Source organism: Microcaecilia unicolor, chromosome 3 (assembly GCF_901765095.1).
Source record: "Microcaecilia unicolor chromosome 3, aMicUni1.1, whole genome shotgun sequence".
Classification (NCBI taxonomy): domain Eukaryota; kingdom Metazoa; phylum Chordata; class Amphibia; order Gymnophiona; family Siphonopidae; genus Microcaecilia; species Microcaecilia unicolor.
The window spans coordinates 323,832,568-323,860,360 of record NC_044033.1 but is presented as its reverse complement, the minus strand read 5'-3'; the positions used below and the strand labels follow the sequence as shown (position 1 = coordinate 323,860,360).

Here is a 27,793-nt window from a genome sequence, read left to right as displayed (position 1 = left end):
TGATGATACATTGAAACCCTCTGCTCAGTGTGGAGCAGCAGCTAAGAAAGGAAATAGAGTGTTGGGAATTATGAGGATAGGAATGGAGAACAAAACTGAGAATATTCGAATGCCTTTGTTTTGCTACATGGTGCGACCACACCTCCACTATTGTGTACAATTTTAGCCACACATCTCAAAAAATACATAGCGGAAGTAGAAAAGGTACAGAGAAAGGCAGTGAAAATAATAATGGGGATGGGATGACTTAACCCATGAGGAAAGGCTAAAGAGACTAGAGCTCTTCAGCTTGGTGAAGAGATGGATGTCTGTAAAATAATGAATGGAACGGAATGGATGAATCACTTGTTCATGCTTTCTAAAAATATCAAGGACTAAGGGGCACATAATAAAGCTACTAAGTAGTGAATTTAATACAAATTGGAGAAAATATTTCTTCACTCAATGTGGAATTAAATTCTGGAATTCATTGCCAGAAAATGTGGTAAAAGCAGTTAACTTAGCAGGGTTTAAAACAGGCTTGAACAAGTTTCTAAAAGTCCACAAGCCACGGACTTGGCAAAATCCACTGCTTATTTCAGAATTAAGCAGCATAAAATGTGTTTTACTCTTTTGAGATCTTGCCAGGTACTTGTGACCTGGATTGGCCACAATTGGAAACAGGATACAGGGCTTGATAGACCTTTCGATTTTCTCAGTGTGGTGATGCTTATGTTCTTAAGGGGAGGGGTAATTTTATATGCAGAGAATGGCACCTCAAGATTCCACTTATATATAATCTGTGGGTAGGTGTTGCTACAGACATAGTTTGAAGCTGCAACGTACTTGTGTAATTTTTAAAGTACATGTGTGTGCACATATATAGTTTTAGAACAGATAGAAATGTCTATGAGTGAATGTGTGTGCAGAGAATGACATGGTTACCGTTACCGCAAATATACTGTGGTAAATCCAAGGTAATAGTACTCTTAAAAAAATGTTACTGCAGGTACGGGAACAAAACTTTTTACCACCCTGCAGGAACGGTAAAAAGCTTTGTTCCTGTGGTAAAAAAATTATCTCCGCGGGTGTCACTCAGGTATTGGAGTCACTTACACTTTCCTGCAGTCAACTGGCTTCGTCAGCGATTCACACAGCCCAGCACCATGGCCCGCTTAGCATCAAACAGGAAGTTGCAGTAGAGAGGGTGGGACTTGGCAGGAGAAAGGCCATGGAGCCAGTCTTTGCGAATCGTTGCCGGCTGACTGCAGGAAAGCGTGAGTAACACGTGGGGAGGGGGCTTGGGAGAAAAGTGCTGGCTGGATAGAGCCACATGCAAATGTCAGCTGTTGAGCTGAGAGTGTTGTTTCCAATTATGCACAGAGGAGTCCAGGCCCCAAGGCTGTGAGAAAGTGGGGAGAGTCCAAACAAGAGTCAAGGTATGTCTCCAGAACAGAAAACATTGAACAGTGCAGGTTCGGAAAGTGATTTGGAGACTGAAATACTCAAGGTATTGCAGGAGGGGAGGGGAAGAAGAGTTATTGATAGAGCTGTGGGATCACTAAAAATATAGTGACTGGCTTCTATCTGGACTGTTGTTGGTGTCCTTGGGTAAATCTGTTTCTTGATTTTAGCCACTGGATATAAAGTCGCAGGTGAAGGAGGAAGCTTTAGCACAGTGTTAAAAGGAGCCATAGATCTTTCTTATCCTGTGGATCAGGTGGTGATAGCTCAGCTTAGTTTGATTTAGGGTAAGAATGTGATTCACAGAAGACTGGAAGATTTTGGTATTATATTAAGTGTCTAAACTTGAGAGTGGTCGTTTTTTCAGAGTCCAGTTTGCCCCCTCAGATCTCTTCAAGAAATAATTGAATAAAGTTTTAAAGATTCCTCTTGAGGCATATCTATTCTTGGCTAAAATCTGTTATGTTTCTGTGAGTCTTTGGGTAAAGCAGTCTAGAGATGGACAAGGAGAAGGGAACCTATCTGTGAACACCCTTGACCTGACAGCAGTGGCGTACCAAGGGGAGGCGGTGGGGGCAGTCTGCCCCTGGTGCACGCCGCTGGGGGGGTGCCGCAGCGCGCCTGCTCCGAGTTCGCTAAACTTCGTCGCTAGTTCGCTGCAGCTCCCTCTGCCCCGGAACAGGTTACTTCCTGTTCCGGGGCAGAGGGAGCTGCAGTGAAGCGAAGTTTAGCGAACTCGGAGCAGGCGCGCGCCGCGGCACCCCCCCCCCCCCCCCAGCGGCATGCACCCGGGGGGGTGTCATTTCGCCAGAGGGGGGGAAGGTGTCATTTAGCAGGGGCGGGGGGCGCATCGGTGCTCCGTCCCGGGTGCCATCCAGGCCAGGAATGCCACTGCCTGACAGGTCTCCACTGGATAGATCAGGAGAGGAGGAAGTAGAAAGATCCACTTTGCTTGTTGTATTCAAATTTTGTCAAGAAAGGAACTCTGTTCTGCTTCTCCTTTTCTACAACCATAATGTTCATTTTAAGGGTGAGGATTTGGATTCACCCATATTAATATAAGGTTACTTTTGATCAAAGGATGACATTTTTAGCAATAATGAAAGAGAGTTCTGATCCTGAGGCACATTTCCTACTTTTTTTTTCCCTTGTAAGTGCACTGTTCAAGAAAAAATGCTTGAAGTACAAGAATTTTGAACATCATAAGAAATTATATTTTTTTATCAGTAAAGTATTTAGTATATCATTCAAGCCCAGAAAAACCACAGAAGTAAAGTTTTGTGGCTAAATTTGACATACGATAGTGGGGTGTGGGAGACTGAAATTTTGCTGATCCAGTAACCCAATCCTGTGATCAGGTGGCTTCAGACAGAAGTAGCTGCTTCTGACCCAATGACAAATTCAACCTTTATATGCCTGCTGGGTGTGTTTTGAGGAGTTGGCGGACCTTTGCATTTCAACATGTGCACTTCACCAGTTGCATGGGAGTACAAATCACAAGTCATTAAACTGTAGGCTTGACAGCAAACGTTTGGAAAATGACAACAATAATAACTTGACAGATTTGAAATGTTTAAATAAAGGTCAAGGAACAGTAAGCGAATGCAGGACAATCACTGTAACACGAGTCCGCTTTTGACATACCATACTGCCTATAATGGTTACAGATTGACCTTTTGGCAGTTGTTGGAAGGAATGTGGATCATACTTGATACTTATGTCAAATATTATAGAAGCATACAGGTAGCATTACTAAAATATTGACTAGAAGCATTTGTGGTAATAAACTACATGAAGAAAATTTCAAACTATATTTTAATGTATAATGGCTAAACTATCTTAGAAACACAAGGAAAGGAGATGAGTAGGCTGGCCTGGCACACAAACAGTTACCAGCTTGACTGTACCAGCCATAGGCAGCGAAATGGGGTGGGCCATTACGTCCATAGCCCAACAATATTGTGCCCAGTACAGCATCAGCAATTAGAGATCTTGGGGACAGGGCTAGAGAGTGGTGTTTTTTGGCCTCTCTCCAACCAAAAAAGGTGTTCTGCTACCCATAAACTACCAGCATTCTTTACAGACAAAAGGTTTCCTTTAATCAGACAAGTGGGGCATGTGAGCTCACGTAGTGCCAGATAGACAGATTCTTCCAGAATCTGTTCACTAAATGGTATAGAAGTACAAATGGTGATGATGATGGAAAAAGCTAAAGTTTTTCTCTGCGAGCTGCTTGCTTTAAGTTGAGAGCTGCACGGGAACAGGGTTAGTGGGAATCCCCTCCAGGTCCATGGGACTCCTTCGGGGATGGATGCAGGTCCTGCGGGGTTTCTGCGGAAGTGTAGTGCCAAACCAGCCTACCTATCCTGTTGTTGGGTTTCTAACCTAGCTTAGCAACTACAATAGCACTAAAACAAATTAATGGATATGGTTGATAGCATTGAAATCCCCATAAGCATTGAGAGGGGAAGTTATCAACACGGGCTACCATTAAGTTGGGTTATTTTACCATAAGTCGGGTTATTTTTGTACAGGGGATAGGCGGGGATGGAGGAGATTCCAGTAGGGATGGGTTAGATTCCACTGGGGACAGGCAATTTGGGAGGTGTAGTCTGAGATAGTTTCTTGCCTCATATTTAGTGTTTATTTGAGGTGAGTTTATTAATGGTACCATATAGTCTGGAGTTGTGCCATTTAGGATTTGGGGGGATGACTTATCTCTCAGGTACAAACTTGCCCCCCCCCCCCCCCCCCGTTTACTAAGCTGTGCACTAATGCTAACACAGCCCATTGCATTACCGCACAGCAGCCGCTAGCACAGCTTAGTAAACAGGGAGATTAGATTGTAAATCCTCTGGGGGCAGGAAAATATCTACTGTACCTGAATGTAACTTGCCAACTACTGAAAGGCATGAGTTAAATCAAAATCCCTTTCCCCTTCCCAAAACTGGAATCAGGCTTTCCACTGTGTCCAGAAGAGGCTGCCAGAACCTCAGGCTGTATTCCAGAAGACTTGTAGGGAGGTTGAGGTTATTTTTTTTTTTTTAACTAAATAATTGACCAGTTACATATAACCAGGGCTGTGGAGTTGGTACACCAAATCTCCTCTGTTTTTCTACTGTCCAACTCCTACTGAAATTGGGCTTTAAATTTTTTGTTCTGAATCCAAAGTACTGGTAAACATAGCTTATATTTACCAGTATTTGTCCTGGATCTAAAGTACTGGCAAATATAACATAGATTCAGGACAACGATATTTATATGTAAGTATAAAATGATAAATTTACTATATATATATATATATAAGTATTTTTTGTTAAATTTTACTTTGAAGCTGAAGTTGGTATATTTTTACTGACTCCGATTCCACCTACACCTAAAATTTGCTTCCAGCTCCACAGCCCTGGTTATAACAGACACCTGGGTCCTCTGAATAGCAAAGTTACAGAACGTTGGAGGTGGGAATTATTTATATAGATTTATGGCATGTTTGGAAATCAAATGTGCTTAATTACAGATAAAGCTAATGGTTTTCCATGTTTTCCTTCCTAACTTTAGGTAACATTGCAGCTATAAAACATATTTTAGGCATTATACAAAGTAACCTTCCACCAAAACTCTTGCAGCTGTTATGATGATAAATTGTTTGCACGCTTCAGGGAGTAATTTATATCAGTGGAATCAGCACAGGTATAATTGTGATAACTATTCCTCCAGATGCAATGCAATAAAAGGACTATAAACAGTAGATTATATATTGATATACAGTATTCATCTAAAATATGGTACTTGAAACGTCTTTAGCACGTCTTAAATTTTAAGAGTTCCACATAATGGGGCATGATTAAAATGAGCAAACGTTTAATATAACAATAAGATTGTCATTTATATTTTGTTTACTGGACCTGATTTGAGATTTGAAGGAGCAAACGGTGGTCAGTGCATTTTCTCAAACTTCCTTTAGTACAGTATTTTCCAATATTTAGGTCCTTGGTGAGTGTACATTTTAAAAAATGTTGTACAGCACAGGGGCGTAGCCAGCCTTCCGTGGGAGAGGGGTCCAGAGCCCGGGGGGAGGGGGCACATTTTAGCCCTCCCCCCGGCGCAGCCCCCCCCACCGCCGACATTGCCGCCCCCCCTCCCGCCGCGAACCCGCCGCCGCTGCAGCCTACCTTTACTTTTGCTGGCGGGGGATCCCACTCCCCGCCAGCCGACGTCTTCTTCTTAGTCGCTTCCTGCTCTTCAATTTGTTTGCTGACGTCCTGCACGTTGTACGTGCAGGACGTCAGACTCAGAGAACAGAACTGTTCTCTGAGTCTGACGTCCTGCACGTACAATTACGTGCAGGACGTCAGCAAACAAATTGAAGAGCAGGAAGGACTGAGAAGACGTCGGCTGGCGGGGAGTGGGATCCCCCGCCAGCAAAAGTAAAGGTAGGCGGCGGCGGCGGCGGGTTCGCCGGGAGGGGGGTCCTGGGGTGAATCTGCGGGGGCCCCCGGCCCCCTCAGGCCCCACGTAGCTACGCCACTGGTACAGCATACCACGTAACAGGTAGTGTGAGCATGGCAGAGGACTCACATGACCTAAAGAAAAAAACAAGGAATTACTGAAAGTCCCAATAGAGGGTGGAATTACTCAAAGAAGCCCATTCAGAAAGGAGAAGGTGCACAAAACAGGGCCCAGCTATCCCTGCTCTCTTTGCTGCCTGTTAGTTCCCACACTTGAGGGCTCATTCTGTGTCTAGACTGCTGAGAGACAGGTGTGCTCAGACAGGAGCTCCTGCACATTTAAGAGTCTCCGCTGTGAGATGTTCTGGTCTGAAGGCACACTTGTGCCCTATGCCATACTGGTTGGGGAACACCGGTAAACTGTGGTGAATCCAGTGAAAATCAGCCCAGTCTATCACAGATATCGTTCATGTATTTTGTTTCTGTACATTTCTTTTTAATCTGGTATAAATTAATATGCAACTGTCTCTTTTATTTAAAAAAAAAATTATATATATTCCTAAATTGCTCAAATTGAGTCTGAAGAGATAATGTTTACTATAAAACAGTTTATTCAGTTGCAAATGTGTTGTCACTCATGCACAGAAATTTGTGTGATCGCTGAAGCCTTTGTAGTAAACGCTTTGGCAAGAAATAGCTCTGAGGACTACAGATGGAATATTATGTATTTATTTTTGAGGCTCAGTGGGGGAGAAGAGAATATACCTTCAAAGCTCTATGATGGTGTTTGATGTTTGATTCCTTGCCTTTTCGTTCTGACTCTCTTCCACTGTTCACATGTAAACCACAGCCCAGATAAGTTGGTTAAAAAGTTAATGTACTGAGTAAATAAAAATTGTAGGTTCAAATTCATTTGTTAATTCACAGCTCTTCAAACTTGTAGAAAAGAAAAATGAAAAGTATTTGGTTCAAGAGTTGGATTTTAGGTGAAAATTCACCCTCTCCTCAAATGCCACTTCCCAGTTTGTCTGGAACCATGCTCCCTGGATTTTTCACCCTGTTGCACTTGGCAAAGTATTCTCCTCCCTAATACTTTAGATTTGCATACAGAAGGGGTGGGCAACCTCAGTCCTCAAGGACCACAATCCATTTGGTTTTCAGGATTTCCCTAATTAATATGCATGAGATTTATTTGCATTCACTTCCTCCATTGTATACAAATAGATCTCATGCATTTTCATTGAGGAAAACCTGACTGGGTTGCGGCTCTCGACATCTGAGGTTATCCACCCCTGGTCTACAGGATCCTTACTGTTAATGCTCCCCTTCTTCCTTTTCCTCAGCATGTAATTATAGTGCATCTCCAGACTCTAAGCAGACACTGATTTTCCCAGTAGACTAAATTTTGTACTATTTTCAATTATTTTAGACCTGACTTATTTAATCAGGGGTCCTTTTTTACTAAGGTGCGCTGAAAATGGGCTACGCTAGTGTAGGCATGTATTTTGAGCGCGTTCAGATCCATTTTTCAATGCACTTGTAAAATTCGCCTCTCTTTGGGGGGCCAAAAATGGACATGCAAGAAAATAAAAATTGTCGTGTCTTTTTGGGGTCTGAGACCTTACCGCCAGACATTGACTTAGTGGTAAGGTCTCTCACGTTAACCTTGCGGTAATCGCCTACGCGCATCAAGTCAGAGTTACCGCCCGATTTTAACCACGCGCCACAAAATAAAATATATTTTCTTGCACGCGTAGCGGACTTGTGTCAAAAACGAAATTACCACACGGGCCATGTGGTAGCTGGGTGGTAACTCCAAATTGGCATGCATAGACGCCTACATGGCTTATTAAAAGAGACCCCCAATGTTTTTTGAATAGATTAGTATGATCTCTTAAAATTTATTTCTAGTTATTTTATTTTGTATTTTTTACTATGATTTGTATTGCTTTTTCTTTGTATTAAGTCGATAATTTATATTGCATTCTGTATTTTGTATTTTTCTTCTATAAACCGCTTAATATTTCTGTGCTAAGTGGTATATAAAGTATTAGATCATTACAGTTGCACTACCCCCAGTCAGCTTCCTTCCAGGGTCATAGCTCTCTCTGGGTAGCCCATCAAATGGCAGTGTATAGTTGCTCCTGCTTTCTCTCAGTTGAGATTTGTCTTTTCTCTTAAATCCTCTCACATTCACAGACCTCTTGGTTTTCTCTACTAGCCTCAAGCAGCTTCTCAAGGAATAGCCTCCCTCCCTTTCTCTAGCTTTTATGGATTTTTTTTTTCTTTATTTTAGCTCATACATTTCAGTAATATCTCAAGGTGATACTTCCCTGTCCCTAGAAGACATGCAATGTAAGTTTACACCTTAAGCAGTGGAAGTTATAAACTCAAGGATCATCACTTTGTATAACAAACTTTCCACCTTGTGCTACTTCCCTTGTCATTTCTGCTGCCCTGGGCTGAACCATACGATATCAGGGTGTACCCTGCATTTCTAACTGCTCCAGGCAGCTGAACCAGGTGGACACAGCATGAGTTAATTTTGTGTACGCGCTAAAAATGCTAGTGCACCTTAGTAAACAGGGCTTAGTTTAGAAGATGAAGAAGGTGTTAGGTGGCTTTTTTAATATTTATGTTCTCCTTTTTATGGTGGTTAGCAAATAAGGATTTTAAACTGCAGTGAATGACAGGCGTGATAACATTTCTTCGTAACATGTTTTCCGTACTTCTGTATTGATGTGAACATGGGATGCATATGGAACCCCACATTCTGCTTTTATTTATATTGTTTTTTTATACTATTATGGATCACATATTTTTGATCTGACTATCATTCAATAAACATATTTTTTTCTTAAAAATTTTAAAAATCTGACCTTGAGCTGCTACAGGAAACTGAGAGCTGGAACTATAATACCCACTATTTTTATTTTCTCATGACAAAGGGAAAGACAAGAATTTGGTAGTATGGAACCTACATATGTAACCATCATATTGTCCTACACTTGTAGTTTAGCATCCTTTCTCTAGCCCTCTTTTGTGCTGGTTAACCTGTTCTGGCTGCGAGTGGAAGATAAGTCCCTTTTGGAATGCATCCAATCATAGTGCCCGAAGTCTCTCCGTTAAAGAGCGCTGCCTGCCCTCTGTGTACATTTTCCATACTCCTACGTACACGTCTTCCTTTTGTGCTGTCATTCCCCACATGAACCCCTTTATTTCTTGGTTAGTGCCATTACCTTCTCTCTTTCGGTGAAGAACGATTTAGCTCTTTATTGCCCATTTTGCTTCATTCCATGTGATCTCATTTTCTTCTATGGGCCAGATAGCCAATAGGATTTGGATTTTGGATTTGGACTTAGCTTATACCTTGTTAGTAATAGCTCAAAGCAAGTTCCATTCAGGAACAGTAGGTGAATTAGTTGATCATTTGTTTTTTATACCATAAGCTGAGGGTCCATGTACACTGAGTCAGTGTCCTCCTCTTTCTGAGTCACTCAGTAAGTTAACATAGGGTTACATTTGTTCTACTGCACTTGGTGGGCTATGCTGGAGCTTTTTGTGGAATGAGTCAGCTTCGTTTTACAGTAGACTGTTTTGTTCTTGGGTCAAATTAACTCGTAATTCAGTCTGATTGCTGTTTCACTGAAATTAAGTAGCAAAAAGATAACTGGGAATCCTTAGAGCATTGATACTTAAGTTTTGTCACTCACTAAGCATGTTACTAAAGAGGCAGGGACAGTGTAATGCCTTAGGTCATTGGAGGACCCAAGCTGTACCCCCAACTGTTCGCCCTACTCCCAACCTAATTTTTACCTATATATTTACATTTAGGAGCTCATTTTGTAAGTATCTCCATGTGTAAATAGCAGCATTTAGATATGTAGACAGGCTGCATGTTTAAATGGTGACTTCAGAAAGCTATTATTTACATAAGAGATATCGAGGGGGCGTGGTTTAGGTGGGCCTAAAATGTGTGTGTGTGTGAACAGATTTCCTTTTTGGGCTCTGCGCCAGTTCAGAGGCTCATATAAAATCTTAAAAAGTGCTTGTTTTTGCCAGGGTTTTACAGAAGGAATTAAGGGAGCGAACCACCTCCATTCCCCATGTTTTTATTATTATTATTTATGCTTCACATGTTTAAAGAAAAAAAACATGTGAATTGCTTTTATGGACTGTATTTTGGACTATTTAGTCTTCTTTCTGGTCTACTCATTTTGTCCTGCTGATCTGGCCCTTCTGGACTGTTTGCCCATTTGCTTCCTAAGTTTTAAAATTTGGCCAGACCAGGGCCTGTATGGCCTGCCCCATTCCAATATTTATGTTAAGTATTAATTTACAAATAGCCTACAAAGCTTCAAACTGTGGGTGCTTTTAGTGTACATAGTTTCTACAAAATTTTAAGGATTAACTGGTCATGTTACTACGTTTTGTAAAGCATTAAGAGAAAAGAGTGTCTGTGTTGTGTGAACCCATATATTTTTTTTATCAGGAGTCTGGTTTCAGCCAAACCCATGTACTTTGGAAATATCTATACACCTCTATTCATGGATTTGAAAATTGTCATCTCATTTAGGGCCCTATGTACTAATCCGCATTATAGGTGCGTTAGCATTTTTAATGTGTGTTAACCATGTACTCACGTGAACTGTGCACATGCCTACAATATCCCTATAGGCGCCTACATGGTTAGCACACACACAAATTGTAGGTGCATTAAAAAATGCTAACGTGCCCTAGTAAATAGGTCCCTTAATCTCAAAGAACCAAATTGAAATGTCATTACAGGTTCTACCCCGAATTCTATATATGGTGATTAAAGTTGCAGGCGCAAATCAGTGCGCATTGCCAATTTGCGAAACAACATGATTGAGCCAATCACCATCAGTAATTGGCTGCTAGCAACCAATTATTGGCATTAATTGCGCACATATTCTATAATAAGGTGCACGTAACTTCTGTAGCGCATAATTTCAAGGGGCACGGACAGGGACATTTCTGGGGGTGTTCCCAGAATTTCCGTGCATTGTTACAGAATAGACTTGATCGGTGCCTATAGTTAGTTGCTGTTTATTCACACGGCACTATTCTACAAAGGATGTAGATCCTTTATAGAATAGCGCTCAGCGTTTACATTTTTAAGCACCGATCATTTGGCACTATTTATAGAATCCAGTCCCTAATGTATAAATATTAAGTACTACTTAACACTGCATTCTATAATGTTGTAGAAACTCTCTGATGTGGAAAACCCTAGGTTTCTTAAATTTAGTATCACTGCCTTAGAGTTTGATTAGGGAGAAGGTGAGTTAGGAGAAAACCTTGCATATCAGGTTATAAGTAGTCTGTTAGCAGTCTAATATTCAGATGTGCAGTTGGAAGCTTACATGGCACATGGCTGGGTTGATTTTTGGCAGACTCGCGGTTATCAACCTGTAGTAATGCTAAAGATATCAGCAAATTAGCACTGTTATGCTTGCCAACTTATTCACCAGAGTCCTGTTCGTGCTCTCACTGCAGTAATTAAAACTAATTATTTTCTAAAACATAGTAATCCATGAATATGTGCAATAATCATTTTGTAGCGGGCAATCTGTTAAGTGTTGGGGTTTTTTTTTTATGTTTTTTTTCTTGGCTTATGTTTTCTGTATGTCTGCTTCATATTCAGAGCCATCATTTATTGCTGAAGAAAATCAGACAAGCCCAATGCATTCAAACCATTATCAAAGGGATATTGTGTTTCTGCTGTTATTCATTCATATAAAGTGAAAATCTTATCTTATATCTATTCAAACCCAGTGCAAATTACATTATTAATAATTTTGTTACATATTTTAATTGATTTCTAACACATGGTAACTACCAGTTTTCTTCTTACTTACTGTTGAATGATTTATCCTTCAAGGTGGAGAGAAAGGCTTGTGCATGTGGCCCTATTTGTATGCACAAACCATAACTCTAGATTTTAGCATGCCTTTTAGTGAAGAAAAGTAAAGAAGATTCGAATTCTGCAGCAACAAAGGGGCAAAATTCAGCTTTCAAATTTTTTTTGTTTGCTCTAATCGATGAACATCTCTGCTTTTTGGTTCCTGGATGAAGCATAGCATATGATGTAAAAGGCCCCACTCTGTTACACTGTAGTATAAAATGCAAATTAAAAATAAAGATCTAATCTAGAAATTACACTCTAGCTCTCTTACACTGTAGAATAGAATAAGAATCTAATTTAGAAATTACAATACTAAAAGAGCAGGCAGACTTTTCAGGTTTGGTTTTGTTTTGGGGTTTTTTGACAGTGAGCAGTCCTTTTGCTAGTATTTGGGCTGAAATCTTTTCATCTGTTAAAACATATCTAATTTCATGCATTTTATTATGTGCAAGACAATATAAGGGTTCCTTTTAGTAAGATACGGTAGAGATTAGTGTGCGCTAAATGAAAAGCGCACTAAGGGGCCCATTTACTAAGCTGTGGTAGGCTCTACATGCGTGCAGCATGCACCAAAATGAGACTACCGCCAGGCCAGCACGCCCTCCTGGCGGTAATTTCAGATTTGGCGTGCGCCCATAACGCCTGGATAAATTATTTATTTTCTCCTACGCATGCCAGTTCTGGTGGTAATCGGCACTTGGCGTGCGCGAGCCTTTACCGCTAGATCAATGGGTGGCGTTAAGGGCTCAGGCCAGTTTTGTGTGCACGCTGGTTTCATTTTTACTGCAGACCCTTTTCCCGTCCCATTAAAAAAAGTGCCATTTTTTGTAGATGCGGTAAAAACTGGCCCGGCGTGCACCCAATACACACACCTACACTACCGCAGGCCACTTTTTACCACGGCTTAGTAAAAGGACCCCTAAATCTATTAGCGTAGTTTAGTAAAAGTAGGGTTACCGTATGTCCAGATTTACCAGGATATGTCCTCTTTTTGAGGGCATGTCCGGGCAACCGGACGGGTTTTTCCAATCTGCCCATTTGTCTGGACAAACGGGCAGATTGCTAGCCTCCCCTCCCCTTACTTACTAGTGCCCTGGTGGTCTAGTGACCTCTTCCGCCTTCGGGGCAGGAAAGAGCCCCCTCTTTCCTGCCTGGAGCGCTGCCCTGCATGCATCCTTCCTGTTGCTGATCCTTGGAGCCAATTCAAAATGGCCACCGAGAGCTGAAGTGACCTCGCGAGACTTCAACTCTCAGCAGCCATTTTGACTTGGTGCCGAGGATCAGCAACAGGAAGGATGCATGCAGGGCAGCGCTCCAGACAGGAAAGAGGGGGCTCTTTCCTGCCCCAAACAGGTCACTAGACCACCAGGGCAGTAGTAAGGTAAGGGGAGGGGGTGACGGGGAGGGGGGCGATGGGGTATGTGACAGGGGGGAGGGGAAAATGTGACAGGGGCGGAGCGAGGGTGTGAAAGGGGGCGGGGCACGTCTTCCTTTTTGGGGGTCAAAATATGGTACCCCTAAGTAAAAGGACCGCTAAGAGTGGTATGGTAAATCAGTAATGTAATTATAGTATTGCAGACAGTATACTAGACATTAACGCTCAGTGCTCATACCAACTAACATGAAAAATGCATCAGAAAATAATTGCAAACTCAAAGCTCAGTAACTATTCAGGCACTCATTATGGCCAACAAATAAAATACAATTATTGGTAATAAAATGTTACGCTTTTACAATTTTTTTTTTAATGTAAAAAAAAATAATACCCTTACAAGCCCACAGTTTGATTCAGCGATTGATTTGAGTTTTCATCCTTGTGTTAAGTGCTGAACTACACTGAGAACTCTTTAGTAAAGCATAACAGAGATTTTATGAGTTAAGTACATTGGAAAGCCTACATGTGGTAAACAGTAAAAATATCCAGCAGTTTCATTCCATTTGTCTGTTGTTTTTTAATAGCACATTTTTAAAGAGAAAATCAGTGAAGTATAATGCTCAGATCAGGTAAAGCAATAACTACAGTACAACAAACGATAAGATGCTAGCAGAGACCTAAACAAGAATACAAAAGATGTGCACATGTTTTTGTTGGGGGTAGGCTAATTTTTGGATGCCTTTCAGTTGTTTCACACATTTGTTTTAATACAAAATTATTTTATGTACGCTGGAACTTTTTAATGTGCGCCAGTTAAATTGATTTAGCACACCCTACGTGTTTTAAGGTTCACTAACGAACTGAATGCATGCTAACCAATTCACGTGCCTACAGAAAATACAATGAACGAAAAGAAATTATGTAACATGTTAACATGTCAGTTCAGCAACACATTCCACTTGAGAAAAAGGGAGAGGTGGAGAGAAGCAAGCAAAATCAAAATGGCTGCAAAAGGAAAAATAAGAGAGGAGAGGAAAGAATGGTTAGGCTCTCTAACAGTGATGCAGACGTAGAAAACCCTCAAATTGCCTACATTTACATATTTTTGCCTGTGTTTACAAAGGCGTGCTATAGGCACATTAGCGTTTTTAACACGCATTAAATGCTAACGTGCATCAAAAGCTAACGCACCTATAGGAATGTATTGGCGCATTAGCATTTAACATGCCTTAACTTTAAAGGCACGTTCAAAATGCTAACCCACCTTAGTAAACATACCACTTAAGGTTAAAATAGACCATATAATACAAGGCGTCAAAAGCAGGGGGCAACAGGGTTTGCCAGTATTGCCAGTATAGTTCTTTAAGGGCCCTGTTTAGTGTTTAGTAACATGTTTTTAACGTGCCAACAATTAGCGCATGCATTAACCGTGTAGGCGCCTATAGGGATATTGTAGGCGCATACATGCTTAACCGGCATTAAAGATGCTAACATCCCTATAACGCTGCTTAGTAAACAGGGCCCTAAATGGCAAAAACGTGGAAGACACAATTAAGTCACGCACACCAGCTGTACGTACTATAGCAGGGCTTGCGTATCCACTCTTAACTGTAGCTAAGATCATTGTCATGCACTATTTCTGACTCCAAGGGCAATTTTTCCTTAAGTTAATCACATTTATCATCTGCCTATGCCTGTTACCTGTCTATATATTCCACCTCGGGTTATACCCTATGCTGTCTGTTAAGATGTTTTAATATGTAATGTGTTTACATTGTAAGTAGTATACTGTGCTATAATACATACTGTTTGAATATTTTTTACCGCTTTAATTGTCTATTGCCTATTTCTGGCTAATTGTTGCTGTATACCACGTTGGGTGAATTTCTTCAAAACCTTGGTTAAAAATATCCTAATAAATAGATAGGGTAACAGTGATCATGACTAGAAAATGTTACACATTTCTAATTTGGGGTAAACTTCCTTTGTGAAGGAAACTGTGTAATTTTCCAGCTGCCCTCATTTGTGCAAAATCTGTGGGTACTTTTTTTAAACCCAGATTTTAGAACATAAGAATTGCTATACTGGGTCAGACAAGTGGTCCATCTAGCCCAGTATCCTGTCTCCAACAGTGGCCAATCTAGGTCACAAGTACCTGGCAGAAATCCAAATAGTAACAAGATTAAAATGAAAATATACAGGTACTTTCACTTTGGAAATTACATCAGGAAAACTGCCTGAACACATTTACATCATCTCATTTGTTCAGGCAGTTTTTCAGTAACTTCAGTCAACTTTTTGTTAAGCAAAGTGTTGTTTTTTGTTTGTTTGTTTTTAATTATTTTGAAGAGATTTTGATATAATACTTACTAAGGGGCCCTTTTACAAAGGCACGCTGAAAAATGGCCTGCAGTAGTGTAGATGCGTGTTTTGGGCGCATGCAGAATCGTTTTTCAGTGCACCTGTAAAAAATGACTTTTTTAATATTTTTGCCGAAAATGGACGTGCGGCAAAATTAAAATTGATGTGCGTCCATTTTGGGTCTGAGACCTTACCGCCAGCCATTGACCTAGAGGTAAGGTCTCTCACAGTAACCGGGTGGTAATGGTCTATGCGTGTAAAATGCCGGTTACAGCCCGAGCCAAAAATGAAATTACCTCAAGGGCCACACGGTAGCTGGGAGGTAACGCAAAGTTGACACGTGTTGGGGATGCGTAGCTGCCTATGCGGCTTAGTAAAAGGGCCTCTAAGAGTTCTAATGAAAAAAGTGTATGATGGATCAATGAGGAATCAGGTGTTTGGTTCACAGAGATACTGTAGTAGACCACCTTCTGAGGATCCATTATCTCCGTAATGGTGATTGAGGGATTTGACAGTGTATTGTATAAAGACAATATAGGTACCCATGTTCCTTTATAACTTGGTGCCTACAGTATTTCATAATCCTTACACCGAGTCTCTTTCAATATTCCATAATGGTAATCATTCCCTACATCCAATAAGGTATTTAACAGAGAAGGAAAAGACTTTAAGATGCTTAATATTTGCAAATTAACTGCAAGTCTTGTACAACATCACTAGTCATGAAAATCCCCACCTTCCTCTTCAATATGTAGAGTATAATTTTTTTCAAGAAGATTTTTTTCAATTTTTCTTAGCAGGTATTTTTAATATCTATGCAATAATACTTATTTTAGTTGTGCATTAAGCAGCTCAAAGGCTCAAATAAATAGCAACTGAGGGGCCCTTTTACAAAGTGCAGGAGGGCCTATGCGCATACAGCGTGCACCAAATCAGCACTGCCACCTGGCTAGCGCGTGAGCTGGGCGGTAATTCTGAATTTGGCATGAACCGAATCCCATGATAGAAAATAACTTTCTATTTTCTACTGTGGGCCACTTACCCTGCGGTAAACAGCAGTTGGCACGCACTGCATGCTTACTGCACAGGTAGCGTGCGAAACCTTATCGCTAGGTCAGTGGGTGATTGTAAGGTCTCAGGCCGAAAATGGACATGTGCTGGTTTCATTTTTAGTGCACATCCATTTTCCAGCCCCTTAAAAAAAAGCCATTTTTCTTAGACATGGTAAAAATTGGCCCAGCGTTCACCCAAAAGATGCGCTCGCACTACCGCAGCCCACTTTTCACCGAGGCTTAGTAAAAGGACCCCATTGCTCTTGGAACTAGCTTTCTTCGCTCAATGGGACCACTCCATTTCACCTGTTTTGCCTGCCTCAGGAGCTGCCATTCAGTGCCTCACTACACATAAAGCATTATTACTTGGGGCGAGCAGTTTCCTTGCACTGTTGTGAGATCGGCTTGCTTGATGTGTAGAGGAAGACAGCAGGGGGCTCGGCTCAGCTCTGATGGTAGAAGCACCGGATAAACTAGATCGCCCAGCTGTGAATGGCTTTGCTGTCCACCCTCAGCTTCTCTCAGCTGCTCAGAAGCTGGGGCTGGTCTAGAGCCATATACCGTAATTGATCAAAATATGGTGGAATTCTTGCTGCTGTTTGACCAAGGGCATATCAGTGTTTACAGTTGATAAGCAATGTCTGTGTTGAATCAGACTTGTTTTTAACATCCGCTTGGTCTTTCCAGTGTAGCTTAATTTGCAGGGACTGGTGATCCTGTATATCACTGCTTTAGAAATACATGAAGTAGAACACCTCCATTTGATCCATTTTTTATTTCTGTCATCTCTGTGCAGTCCATAGCAGTTGTGTCGACTGGTTCGTGGCAAAACTGTAGTTCGACTTGAGTTTTGTTGTGTCTCCATCCTGCTCTTAGCCTCTAAAGGTCCTAATGATGTCAGCGAGATTTCATCTACCGGGGAACAAGGAGGAGAAGGAGCTTCATAATTGACCCATTTCAACATAACTTAGGTCATCACATCATCAGAAATCCTGATGGATGAAGACTACGTTGTTGTGAATGGAAATGTACTACTCACTATATGTGCAGCAGAGGCTAGATTGGTATTCATTCTAAATGTTTTAGGGTCTATAACTACGGGACACCAACATTTTGTAGTTTGAATCCAGCTGGCATTGCAATGAAATTCAGGCTCCTCCTGTCAAAGAAGAAGATGGCAGTACAGCATAGTTATAGACTTCCAGGAGGACTCTCACCCCACTTAACAAACTGAGGAGGCCCTTCTACAGCACTTTCTGTAACTTTAAAAGGCCTGTCTGGCCCTTCTCTTGAAAGGTTTTGGGAGCCCTATTGGCTTTACTGTCCATAACTGCACACTCGACACCTGTTCTCAGTCAGCCCAAAAAAGTTGACCTCCAAACATCCTGCTGCAGAGTTCCATCGTAGTCCCTCAGTCTCCTTGCTAGAGTTCAAGAAAGAATGGTTGGGCAATTCCAGAAAAGAAGAAGGGAGAACTGCCTTGAGACCCCTTGTGAGTAAAGCAGTTTGGGACTGGAAGCCAGATAAGTCCTAAATGGCAGTGATAAGTTTATTTGGATTTAGCACGTCTTTGAAGTTGTAGCTCAAGGTGCATTATATTCAAGTAAAATAGGTATTTCTCTGTCCGTGGTGGGCTTAAATCTAAGTTTTGGTACTTGAGGAAATGGAAATGACGTGACTTGTTCAAGGTCACAAGGAGTGAGATTTGAGTTCTGGCTCCTCTCTGGCTTTCAGCTCACTACTCTAATCAGAAGGCTATTCTTTCACTCCCCTGTTGGTTATCAGAAAAGCTTATAATACCCAAAATTATTTCTGCTTATAAATTCCATGACATTTTAAAACATCCCTGGAATGCTTCGGCCTATAATCAGGAATGAATGACTCCACCAAGAAATGGTGTCCTTTTAGCTCAAATTTCCACTGAGTGGAACAAGCTGCCAAAATAACTAAAGTTCAGAAAGAATGTGGAATGGTAACATTACAATCTGTAATTAGAAAATCAAAAAGAGTGGCAGCCTTCTCTTAGCAGTGAAGACTAGGAGTTACCTGTGCCTTATCTTCCATGCCTCCCTTTTCTGATGCACCTGACTGTGATTGAAAGTTGCCTGAGGCAGGAAGTAGTTATTTAGTATACCGTGCAATCTACTTTGGAACCTTTGCATAATCTTGTAAAAATATGATATTCCAGAGATACTGCTTGAGAAATGTATTGGGTTTCCAGAGTTCAACAATGTGGGCGTACAATAGAGGGCAGCTTCCTCTAGCTAGATCAAACCCAAGTGTAAGTGGAGGGTGGAGAAAAATATAAATGCATGCCAGTGCATGGGTGCTGAGTAGAAGGCCTTGACCACATCAAGAACCAACCTAGTAAAACCACATCTAGACCTAGTTCTAAAACAAAAAATTTCAAGCAAACCAATTCAAAGGTTTTCTTAGTATTCAGGCTTATGATGACCTTCTATATCCAGAAATCAGACACATGGAAGGTAGCATTAAATAAACTGATGTTGGTAGTATAAGATTGTAAATTAGGCAACCCATTTTTCGTTCAGATGTGTTCATATAGGCAGGATTGTCTTTCAGGTAGAATTTTGACAGACTTTAGCATCCATATTAAAAAATGATCTTGGATAATAAAATGAATAAAGGGTAGGTTGTAGATATACAAGTTTGTCATAAATCAGCCAAATATGGTTTTTTTTCTCATTTTAAACTGATTTTCCTAATAGAAGTTCAAAATGATGTACAAATGAATAAATCAGTGCAACTAACAGCGTAGTACAAATAGAAAAACCATAATTAATGCGATTAAATTAAAAGCATAGCAGCAGTAGATACACTAAAACCAAAGAAACCTGGTAATCACAATGCAATAAACACTCTGCTGGATACAGAGCATTAAGGAATTAACAACAAAAGTTATTGTAAGAACCAGATTCTAATGATTCTTTGAAAGGTTGGCAAATTGCCTTCTAACAAAGCTTCTTTAGGTTTCAAATTGCAGACTGTAATTTTGTGTTTGAACATAAGAATAGCTATACTGGGTCAGAGCAATGGACCATCTGCTTCCAACAGTGGCCAATCCAGGTCACAAGTACCTGACAGAAACCCAAATAGTAGCAAGATTCAATGCTACCGATCCCAGGGATAAGCAGTAGCTTTCTCTGTGTTTATTATAATTTGCTATACTGATCTCTGGTAGACCATCAAAGTAGTTTATAATATCAAAACTATAATGAAAAATTAAAACAGAGGAAGCAAAGCATCACTGCCTGCTCAGTATTGACCAGCGTACGTTTGTTTGTTGCAATACTTATATACCACCTTTCAAAGGAAAGTCAAATTAGAAAAAGGAAATGAAATACAAAATCAATATTTTCCCTATCCTTAAAAAGAAAAATGGATTTGCCATTTTATTTAACAAATATTTCAGTTACCAAATCCTAGTCCAGTCAGTGGATTCAGAAGGCAAATGGACTAAAGTTACTTTTGAAACTTGGAGCTGCCACACTTGCACTTACATTTCTACTCCTACAGCTGAGTAATATTCTCAGGTACCATTATTTGGGGGGGGGGGGGGGGGGTTGGAGAGGAGGGGGGTTTTATTTTTTTACCGGAGCTTGATTTCCCACAGCATGACTAACCTGCAGTAGCTCAGTACCACAGGTTAATCATTCCCATGGTATACAAATAATGCTGTTTGTGATCAACCTTGCAAGCAGTGTTATTCACACTGCCCAGGAGCATCAGGGTGCTTCTTAAAGGGGCCAGTCAAACTGAAAGGAAGCTCCTCCCTTGTGCTGATGCCCCTCATCACATACCCTCTTTTCTGAAGACATGCCTCCCCCCCCCCCCCCCCCTGTTTCCACAATAGCCCCTCAGGCCTACCTCGCAATAAAAGGTGGAATTGGGGCAGGAGGGATTCCCAGTTGCCCATGTCGGCATTGGATTCAGAATGGCAGTGGCTGCAAGGAGTTGTTGCCGGTGCCATTTTGAATCCAGCACCAGCAGAGGCAGGAGTGACAGCTAGACCTCAGGGATTTTGAAAGGTAAGCTCAGTAGGGTCTACAGGAGGATGGGGGAGTATGGGGGAAAGGGGGGTCTTCACGAAGGGGGAAAATTGATTGGGTGGATCGGGAAATTGATTGGGAGTGGATCAGTAATGGGATATGTGAGTGGGGGGACACATCGGCAGGAAGGAGGAGCATATTCTGTTTGGCTGGCTCCTCCAAGAAGTGTCCAGGAGCATCTCATTACTGTGTATCCCAGGGTACCTTAAATTAACATGCATTATGGTAATATAACACATTATTAACCTGTCACCTTAATAATTACCCCTTAAGATCTGTTACTGGACAGACAATCCTATTCAAACTTGCAGTCTGATCTCTCACTACTTTCAAGGCCAAGATAGAGTCTAGTGGGTTGGTTGATACTTGGTGCCTTTTACTTTCTACATAAAGTGCCTAAGGCTTCTTTTTCACAGATCAACTACTTTAAAGGTTTTAATAGTCTCACTCCGTCACTGATGACTACCAATGTACATAGCATACTAATATCTGACCGTGTAGGTATATCACTTGTCCTGGTCTACACAGATATTATTAAACACTCACTCTGATGGAGGTTTAATAGTTCTTTACTGGAAAATGCAGAAGTTAAAGAGTTAGTAACAACCATTAACAGAAATATTTTTATTTATTGTTTTGATATTCCATTTGTTAATACAAATACACCAAACATGAATGTGTTATAAAAATAAAACAAGAATGGAGAGGACAACAGATAAGAGCATAGCAACATACAAAACAAGGGTAGAATTAGGAAAAAGCTCAGCTAAGGCAAAGACAATTAAGACAGCAAGGACAGACAAGAGGAGATGGATCACCCTAAAATTACAATGTTGAATCTTAGTCTACACATAGGAAGAAAGGAGAACAAAAGGTTGTGGAGGATTGGAAAAGAAAACTACTGGAGGTCCCTGAAGCTTCAGAGCACGAAGGCCTATGAGCAGTTTTCAAGAATTAGGGTGGGCCAAATTTATGGGTAACAAAAGGAACAAATGGAACCAAATTAGACTGGTTTGAAAGTGTGATAAGGACCAATGTGTACTTCTAGAGAGAAAAGGCATGGGCTAAAAGCTGGGCCTTCAAGTTGGCTTGGAATTTCAGATATACAGGTTGAGACCAGAGATCAGAGGGGAACCTGTGCCAAAGAGAGGGCTAAATGGGAAAGTGCCACACATCATGTGGATTTCAGATAGATTCTAGTGGGGGAATGAAGGCACAAAAATAATGTTGTGATAATCTTGAAGGGTTCCATTGAGTGTAAGGTATTAATAATTTCACAAAATAAGAAGGGCCCTGTGTGCACTGTACAGTGAGTCAAGAGGATGATCTTAAATTCTAATCTGAAGGAAACTGGAAGCCATTTTTGAGCAGTGAGCAGAGGAGACTTGTAAAGAAATTTGAAGCATTGTTCTCAATTAGCTGTAGCCTCTTGCTGGCAAACCTCACAGACCATTTTAAAATGGATCACAATAGTCTATGTGAATTTAAGACATGAATTACTTTTTGAAAGCTCTTTCCTTCCAATAAAGACCATAAGGTTTGAATCTTAAGCAGAGAAGGGATGAATGCTCACACAAGGGCAGAAACTGGATTTTGAAAGTTGAATGAGAGGGGGCAGGGAGAGTATGATTCCTGGCTTTTTAAGCCATATTGCCTTATACCTCTGCAGATTCAATTTCTACTCCTGGAGGAATTCTGCACAAAACCTTTGAAAATTCTGCGCACGATATTTTAAAATTCTGCAGCATTTATTTGAAGGGTTTTTTTTCTTTCTACCCAGAATTCCCCCATCATAAGGCCTGAAATCCCCTTATGCCTTTTCTCTCCTCAGGCTCCAGTCTCTCCCCAGTTCCCTCTCATACTCCAACTGCAGTTCTGTCTCCCTCTAACTCCCATCTAGCAAGTCCCTTAATTCTGCCTGCCCCAAAGTTTTGTCTTTCATGCAATACCCCCATCTTTCATTCTTACCCCCCCCCCAAGGCACACACCCCTACCTCTTATTCTTTCTCCCCAGCTATTATTGTACCTCTCCTCTACACTCCCCCATTGCTCGCCTTCAAGCTTCATCTCCCCTCACACCAGTGGCACAATCTCTGCTGCCTCTCCCATCCCCAAGAGACATACTTTGCTTTCTCTACCCCCACATATATCCCCATGGCACACTCAGCTTTCTATGCCCCCCCCCCCCCCCCATCCCCATGGTACATTTTGTTTTCCTTGCTTTTCCCAATCTCTGTGGCACAGTTTCAGATGTCCTCTTTCCTCCCATCCCCATGACACAATCTTGCCTTGCTCTGTCCCCCCATCCTCATAGTATACTCACCTTGCTCTGCCACCCTACCCCCTCTACTTTCACCTTGCTCTGTCTCCCCCCATCCTCATGATACGCTCATTTTGTCCTATTGTTTCCATCCCCATGGTATCTCACCTTGCTTTGCCCCCCCCCCCCCACATCCCCACGATACCTCACCCTGCTCTGCCCCCCATCCCCACGGTACCTCACCTCGGTCTGACCCCCCCCATCCCCATGGTACCTTACCTTGCTCTGTCCCGCCCCCCCATCTCTATGATATACTCACCTTGCTCTTCTCACCGCCTCCCCCTCCAGGCCCCATGGTACACTTTGAGCTTACTCTGTTCACAGCCATCCCTATGACACACTCACCCTGCTCTGTTCCCCCCATCCCTATGGCACCCTTTTACCTCTGGGCCCTCGGGTACTGTCTAGTTGCCCAAATGGTCAGTCTGCCCCTGTTGGTGGTCATTGAAAAGTGTGGCGGAGATAATTTGGAGATCCAGAATTACAGACCTGTTTTCTTTTTTGATTAATGCAGACTGTAAAATTCATGTCAAATATTAGTTAACAGACTTAAATCAGTGTTAGATAATTGATTTGCATAAAGCAGATGGGTTTTATGAGAAATTGATTTTCTTCTGACAACACCAGATCTTTTTGCAGCATTTTTCACTTTGCAAAAACCTTAGAAATGTCTTCCTTCTCCATCTTATTAGATGCAGAAAGGCATTTGTTAAATCTATTGAGGCTGTTTGCTTGCCTTGTTTTAGTTGTAGGTTACCACCAGGTCTACAGCAGAACTCTTCCTTACCTAGATTTAAAAAGGGATTAAAAACACTACTTTAACAGGCATTTCCTGGCTGCTGGAGAAGGAGTTCCAGTTTCCTCTGCAGTCAAACTCTGTGACAGTTATTACTTTTGTCTTGGTTTATAATGGCATATTAATGGTATATTGCATCTATAGTGTACCAGTATCTATATACAGAGGACATAATGTTATACCTATGTAAATGCAAAACAAAAAGTTCCGTGGTGAAAATAAAGCAATAACCCCAACAAACAATCCACCTGTAATTGTATCTTAAAATCAATTATTTTTTTACTGTCTGGATTGTTATCCGGATGGTAGCACTGAAAATTATTGCTATCTGGATAACCTGTGTTTCAATCCAGGATAGTACCAAGACAGTCTGTAAAGTGGCAGTATCTGACTAGTGCTGCTTAAATATCTCTCTCAGCAGCAGTTATGTTTCTATAGCATCGGTCAAACACACAGGATCTCTAAGGGAGAGGAAGGACTAGCAGATAATATGGATGGGCAAACCGGGTAGGCCAATATGGTCTTTATCTCCTCTCTTTTTCTACCTTTCTATGAAAGAAGATGCAGATAGCATACAAAAAAAAAAAAACCAAAGAACTGCATAGCAAATAACTTTTAAAGGATTTTTAAAAATGGAAGTACCCCTTAAGAAAACTCGCAGGTAAGGTGTTTCACTTTATTCAGCATAAACCGTGCCCAGAAACTATATGGAATACTAAGTGAAAGTGTCAGGATGAATACCATTTGACATATCCTGAGGTGGAGAGAGGCTATTGGATTAGACTCTGTCAAATTAAACATTTTGTCAAATTAAACAAATTAAACAATTGTTGCTACTAGGGCTTTACTGAATATTCATATTTGATTCAGCCCCAGTTAGTACCCCAAATACATTATTCGTATTCGACCGAATAGTGATTTAAATTCCAATATGAATAATGTGGGACTCCACTATGTTTCCTACTGAAATAAACACCTTGATCTCTGATTTCACATTGCTTCTTTTTTTATTTGTTATGTTAACACTCAGTGCCCATTATTCATATTCAGTATTCGTATTTAGCCAAATAATGTTTTTCATTATTTGTATTCGGATGAATAGTAAAATATGGTATTAGGTACAGCTCTTGTTGCTGCATAGACAAGTGAAATTTTAAATGACTGTTCTATAAATTGGTGCCAAACTTTAGGCACTCCAGTGCCATGTGCTTAATGCTAATTCTATACCAGCGTCTGGGTGTCAAGATTTCGTTATAGAATCCAAGCTTCTGTCGACATTGGTGCATCTAAACCAACGAAATCCGTAACTATTGGTGCCTAAGTGTGTCATGATGTATGTGCAACTTATAGTATTCTATATATTACATGCATACCTCAGAGACATGCCCATGATTTATCTCGTCTCTGCCCACATGTGCACCCCCCTTGAACCTACATGCTAACCTAACTTTGGGCGCACTTCCGAGATGTGTGTGCAGATAAATCAGATGGTGAGCTCTGAACATCAATAATTGGGTGCAGGCGACCAATTCTTGATGTTAGTTGTCACTCATTAAAGTTTGTGCACACACCTGGTTGCGCACTATTCTCTAAGGCATGGTGCCCAACTCCCATGGCATGCATCTCAAAAGGGGGCGTGGCCATGAGCATGTCAGGGGCATTCCAAAAGGTTGTGCATGGAATTACAGAATACTGCCTAATTGCACCTAACTTGGGAGCAGGCATTTACATCAGGTTTTAGCAGGCATAAGTCTGGCATCCAAAAGTTAGGCGCGGGCTCCATGCTAAATGCTACTGTATATAAGGCGAGTGCCCTTTATAGAATAGTGCCTATGTTTTGGCCTCATTTACTGAATCCAGCACTGAGCGATTTTGACGCGTATGTTATAGATTTGTACCTAGCACTTATGTGCATAAATGCCAATTTCTGGCATCAATCGTGTATAAGTGCTACTATTCTATAACTTATGCGCCCAGTCGTTGCCTGTCTTGAGGCAAGGAATAAACAACCGTGCAGTTGACAAAAATGGCTGGAGATCTTTTATTGTCAAATCTTCAGTCTGACTCGACGCGGACCGTGTTTCGGTGACAGGGCCAGCGTCAGGAGTCTGTAACTGTGACATAGAGACTATAGGTCTAGAATCAACTAGATCTTTAGCAAATAAATCATAAACCTTTCCTGGCTAACATTGAATGCAAGATATAAATATCAGCTTCGAATCTAGTTAGGCATGAACAAATGTGTTGAGCGATTCTCCCGCCAAACTCATGCGTAGCTGGATTTGCATCTGCTGGTGTTTATATCTTGCATTGAATATCAGCCAGGAAAGGTTTATGATTTCTTTGCTATAGATCTAGTTGATTCTAGACCTGTATTCTCCGTGTCATAGTTAGAGACTCCTGATGCAGGCTCTGTTGCCGAAACAGTCTGTGTCGAGTCAGACTGAAGATTTGACAATAAAAGTTCTCCAGCCCAGGGGTGTAGCTGCTATGGGGCCACGGGGGCCTGGGCCCCCGTAAATTTGGCCCTGGACCCGATGCCCCTCTCAACCCCCCCCCCCCCCGCCAACCCGCCGGCGTCATCTGTACCTTTGCTGGCGGAGGACCCCAACACCCGCCAGCCGAAGTATTCTTCCTGCGTTTGGTTTCTTCTGAGTCTGACGCAAGGCTTCGTTCTGTTTCTGAGTCTGACATCCTGTACGTTGTACGTGCAGCAGGACGTCAGACTGAGAAGAAACCAAACGCAGGAAGAAGACTTCGGCTGGTGGGCGTTGGATCCCCCAGCAGCAAAGGTACAGACGGCGACAGATGGTGGGTGGGTCGAGAGGGGGGGTCAAACCTGTTGGAGGTGGTGCTGGCGGCGGCAGGGGGTGTCGGCGATGGCGGTGGGGGGGTAGCGGCGGCACCAGGGGGGGCTAAAATGTGCCCCCTCACCTCGGCTCTGGTCCCCCCTACTGCTGAAGTCCAGATACACCCCTGCTCCAGCCATTTTCATCAACTCTGCTGTTTAGTTGCTTGTCTGCTGTGTGCAGATTGTGGACTTATGTTTGTTTACTTTGTCTATCTTGAGGTGCCAGATTATAGAATAGTTATTTATTTTAATATACCACCTTCTTTACTCCTGTATCACTTCCTCCTGTGGAAATCGAACAGCAGACTTGATTATCCTAGGTGCTGTTTATGTAAAATATGTGTGTAGTTTTTATGGTCTAGGTGTAAGAAAGATAATCTTAAAAGTCTTGTTTTATAAGTGGTGTGGAGAATTCAAAAATGTTTTTTTTCTTTATAGCACCTATGGGTCTTGCAGATATGATGACTCCTGGTGAGTCCAAACTGGTTGCTTCTCTCAAAATAGATGGTAAAGAAGATATGACACCACACTCTGAAACCAAGTCAAAGGTATTTACCTTCGCATGTGGTGCTGTTTGGCCCTGCAAGTTTCTGTCATATAATACTCCATTCCATGATTTTGGCCGCCCTTTTTTCTTTCATCTGTCCTGCATGCATGTTGCATTCACATGTGGTCTGTCTGTCTGTTCCACTGTGTGAAACTGAAAGTTACTAGTTCTTACGGCATTTAACTTGGAAATGTGACCTTCTGTGGGAATTCAGCAAGCTGGGTGGGAAAAGATCTTGCCATTTTTATTTCCTCTGCTTTCAGTTTTGGCTGCCACAGCAGCAGCAAAGACATCCTTACTATTTTACTTTTCTCCCTTATTTGATTAATAAGGTGAACAGCTTGTTTTTAATGGGGAGAGGGGAGGGAGGTTTTTTTCATCATGGGAAACCCTCTGCTAAGCATTTCGTGTTAGCTTGAAGTGAGCATGGTGGCTTAGTGATTTCAGCCTAGCATCCAGCACATTTTCCCAAATCATACTAATTAACAGTGTTGTAATACTTGCTGTTTCTCTCTCTCTCTTTGTTCCTCTCTCTCTTTCTGTGTTAAATAGCATTGTCATTTTGTTATATTGGATGTATTTTTTCAAACTTCATCCTGCC

At 41.5% G+C, this 27,793-nt stretch overlaps 1 protein-coding gene across 2 annotated transcripts in view; it reads left to right on the top strand.

Moving 5' to 3' along the window:
• The window catches only part of LOC115466843 (AT-rich interactive domain-containing protein 1B-like), a 1,026,314-nt gene that overhangs the window by 896,252 nt on the left and 102,269 nt on the right, over window positions 1–27,793 (top strand). For both annotated transcript variants that reach the window (XM_030198387.1, XM_030198389.1), the window contains exon 10: window positions 27,084–27,193. In XM_030198387.1, coding sequence (XP_030054247.1) covers window positions 27,084–27,193 — 110 coding nt within the window. The remainder of the gene's footprint in view (window positions 1–27,083; window positions 27,194–27,793) is intronic.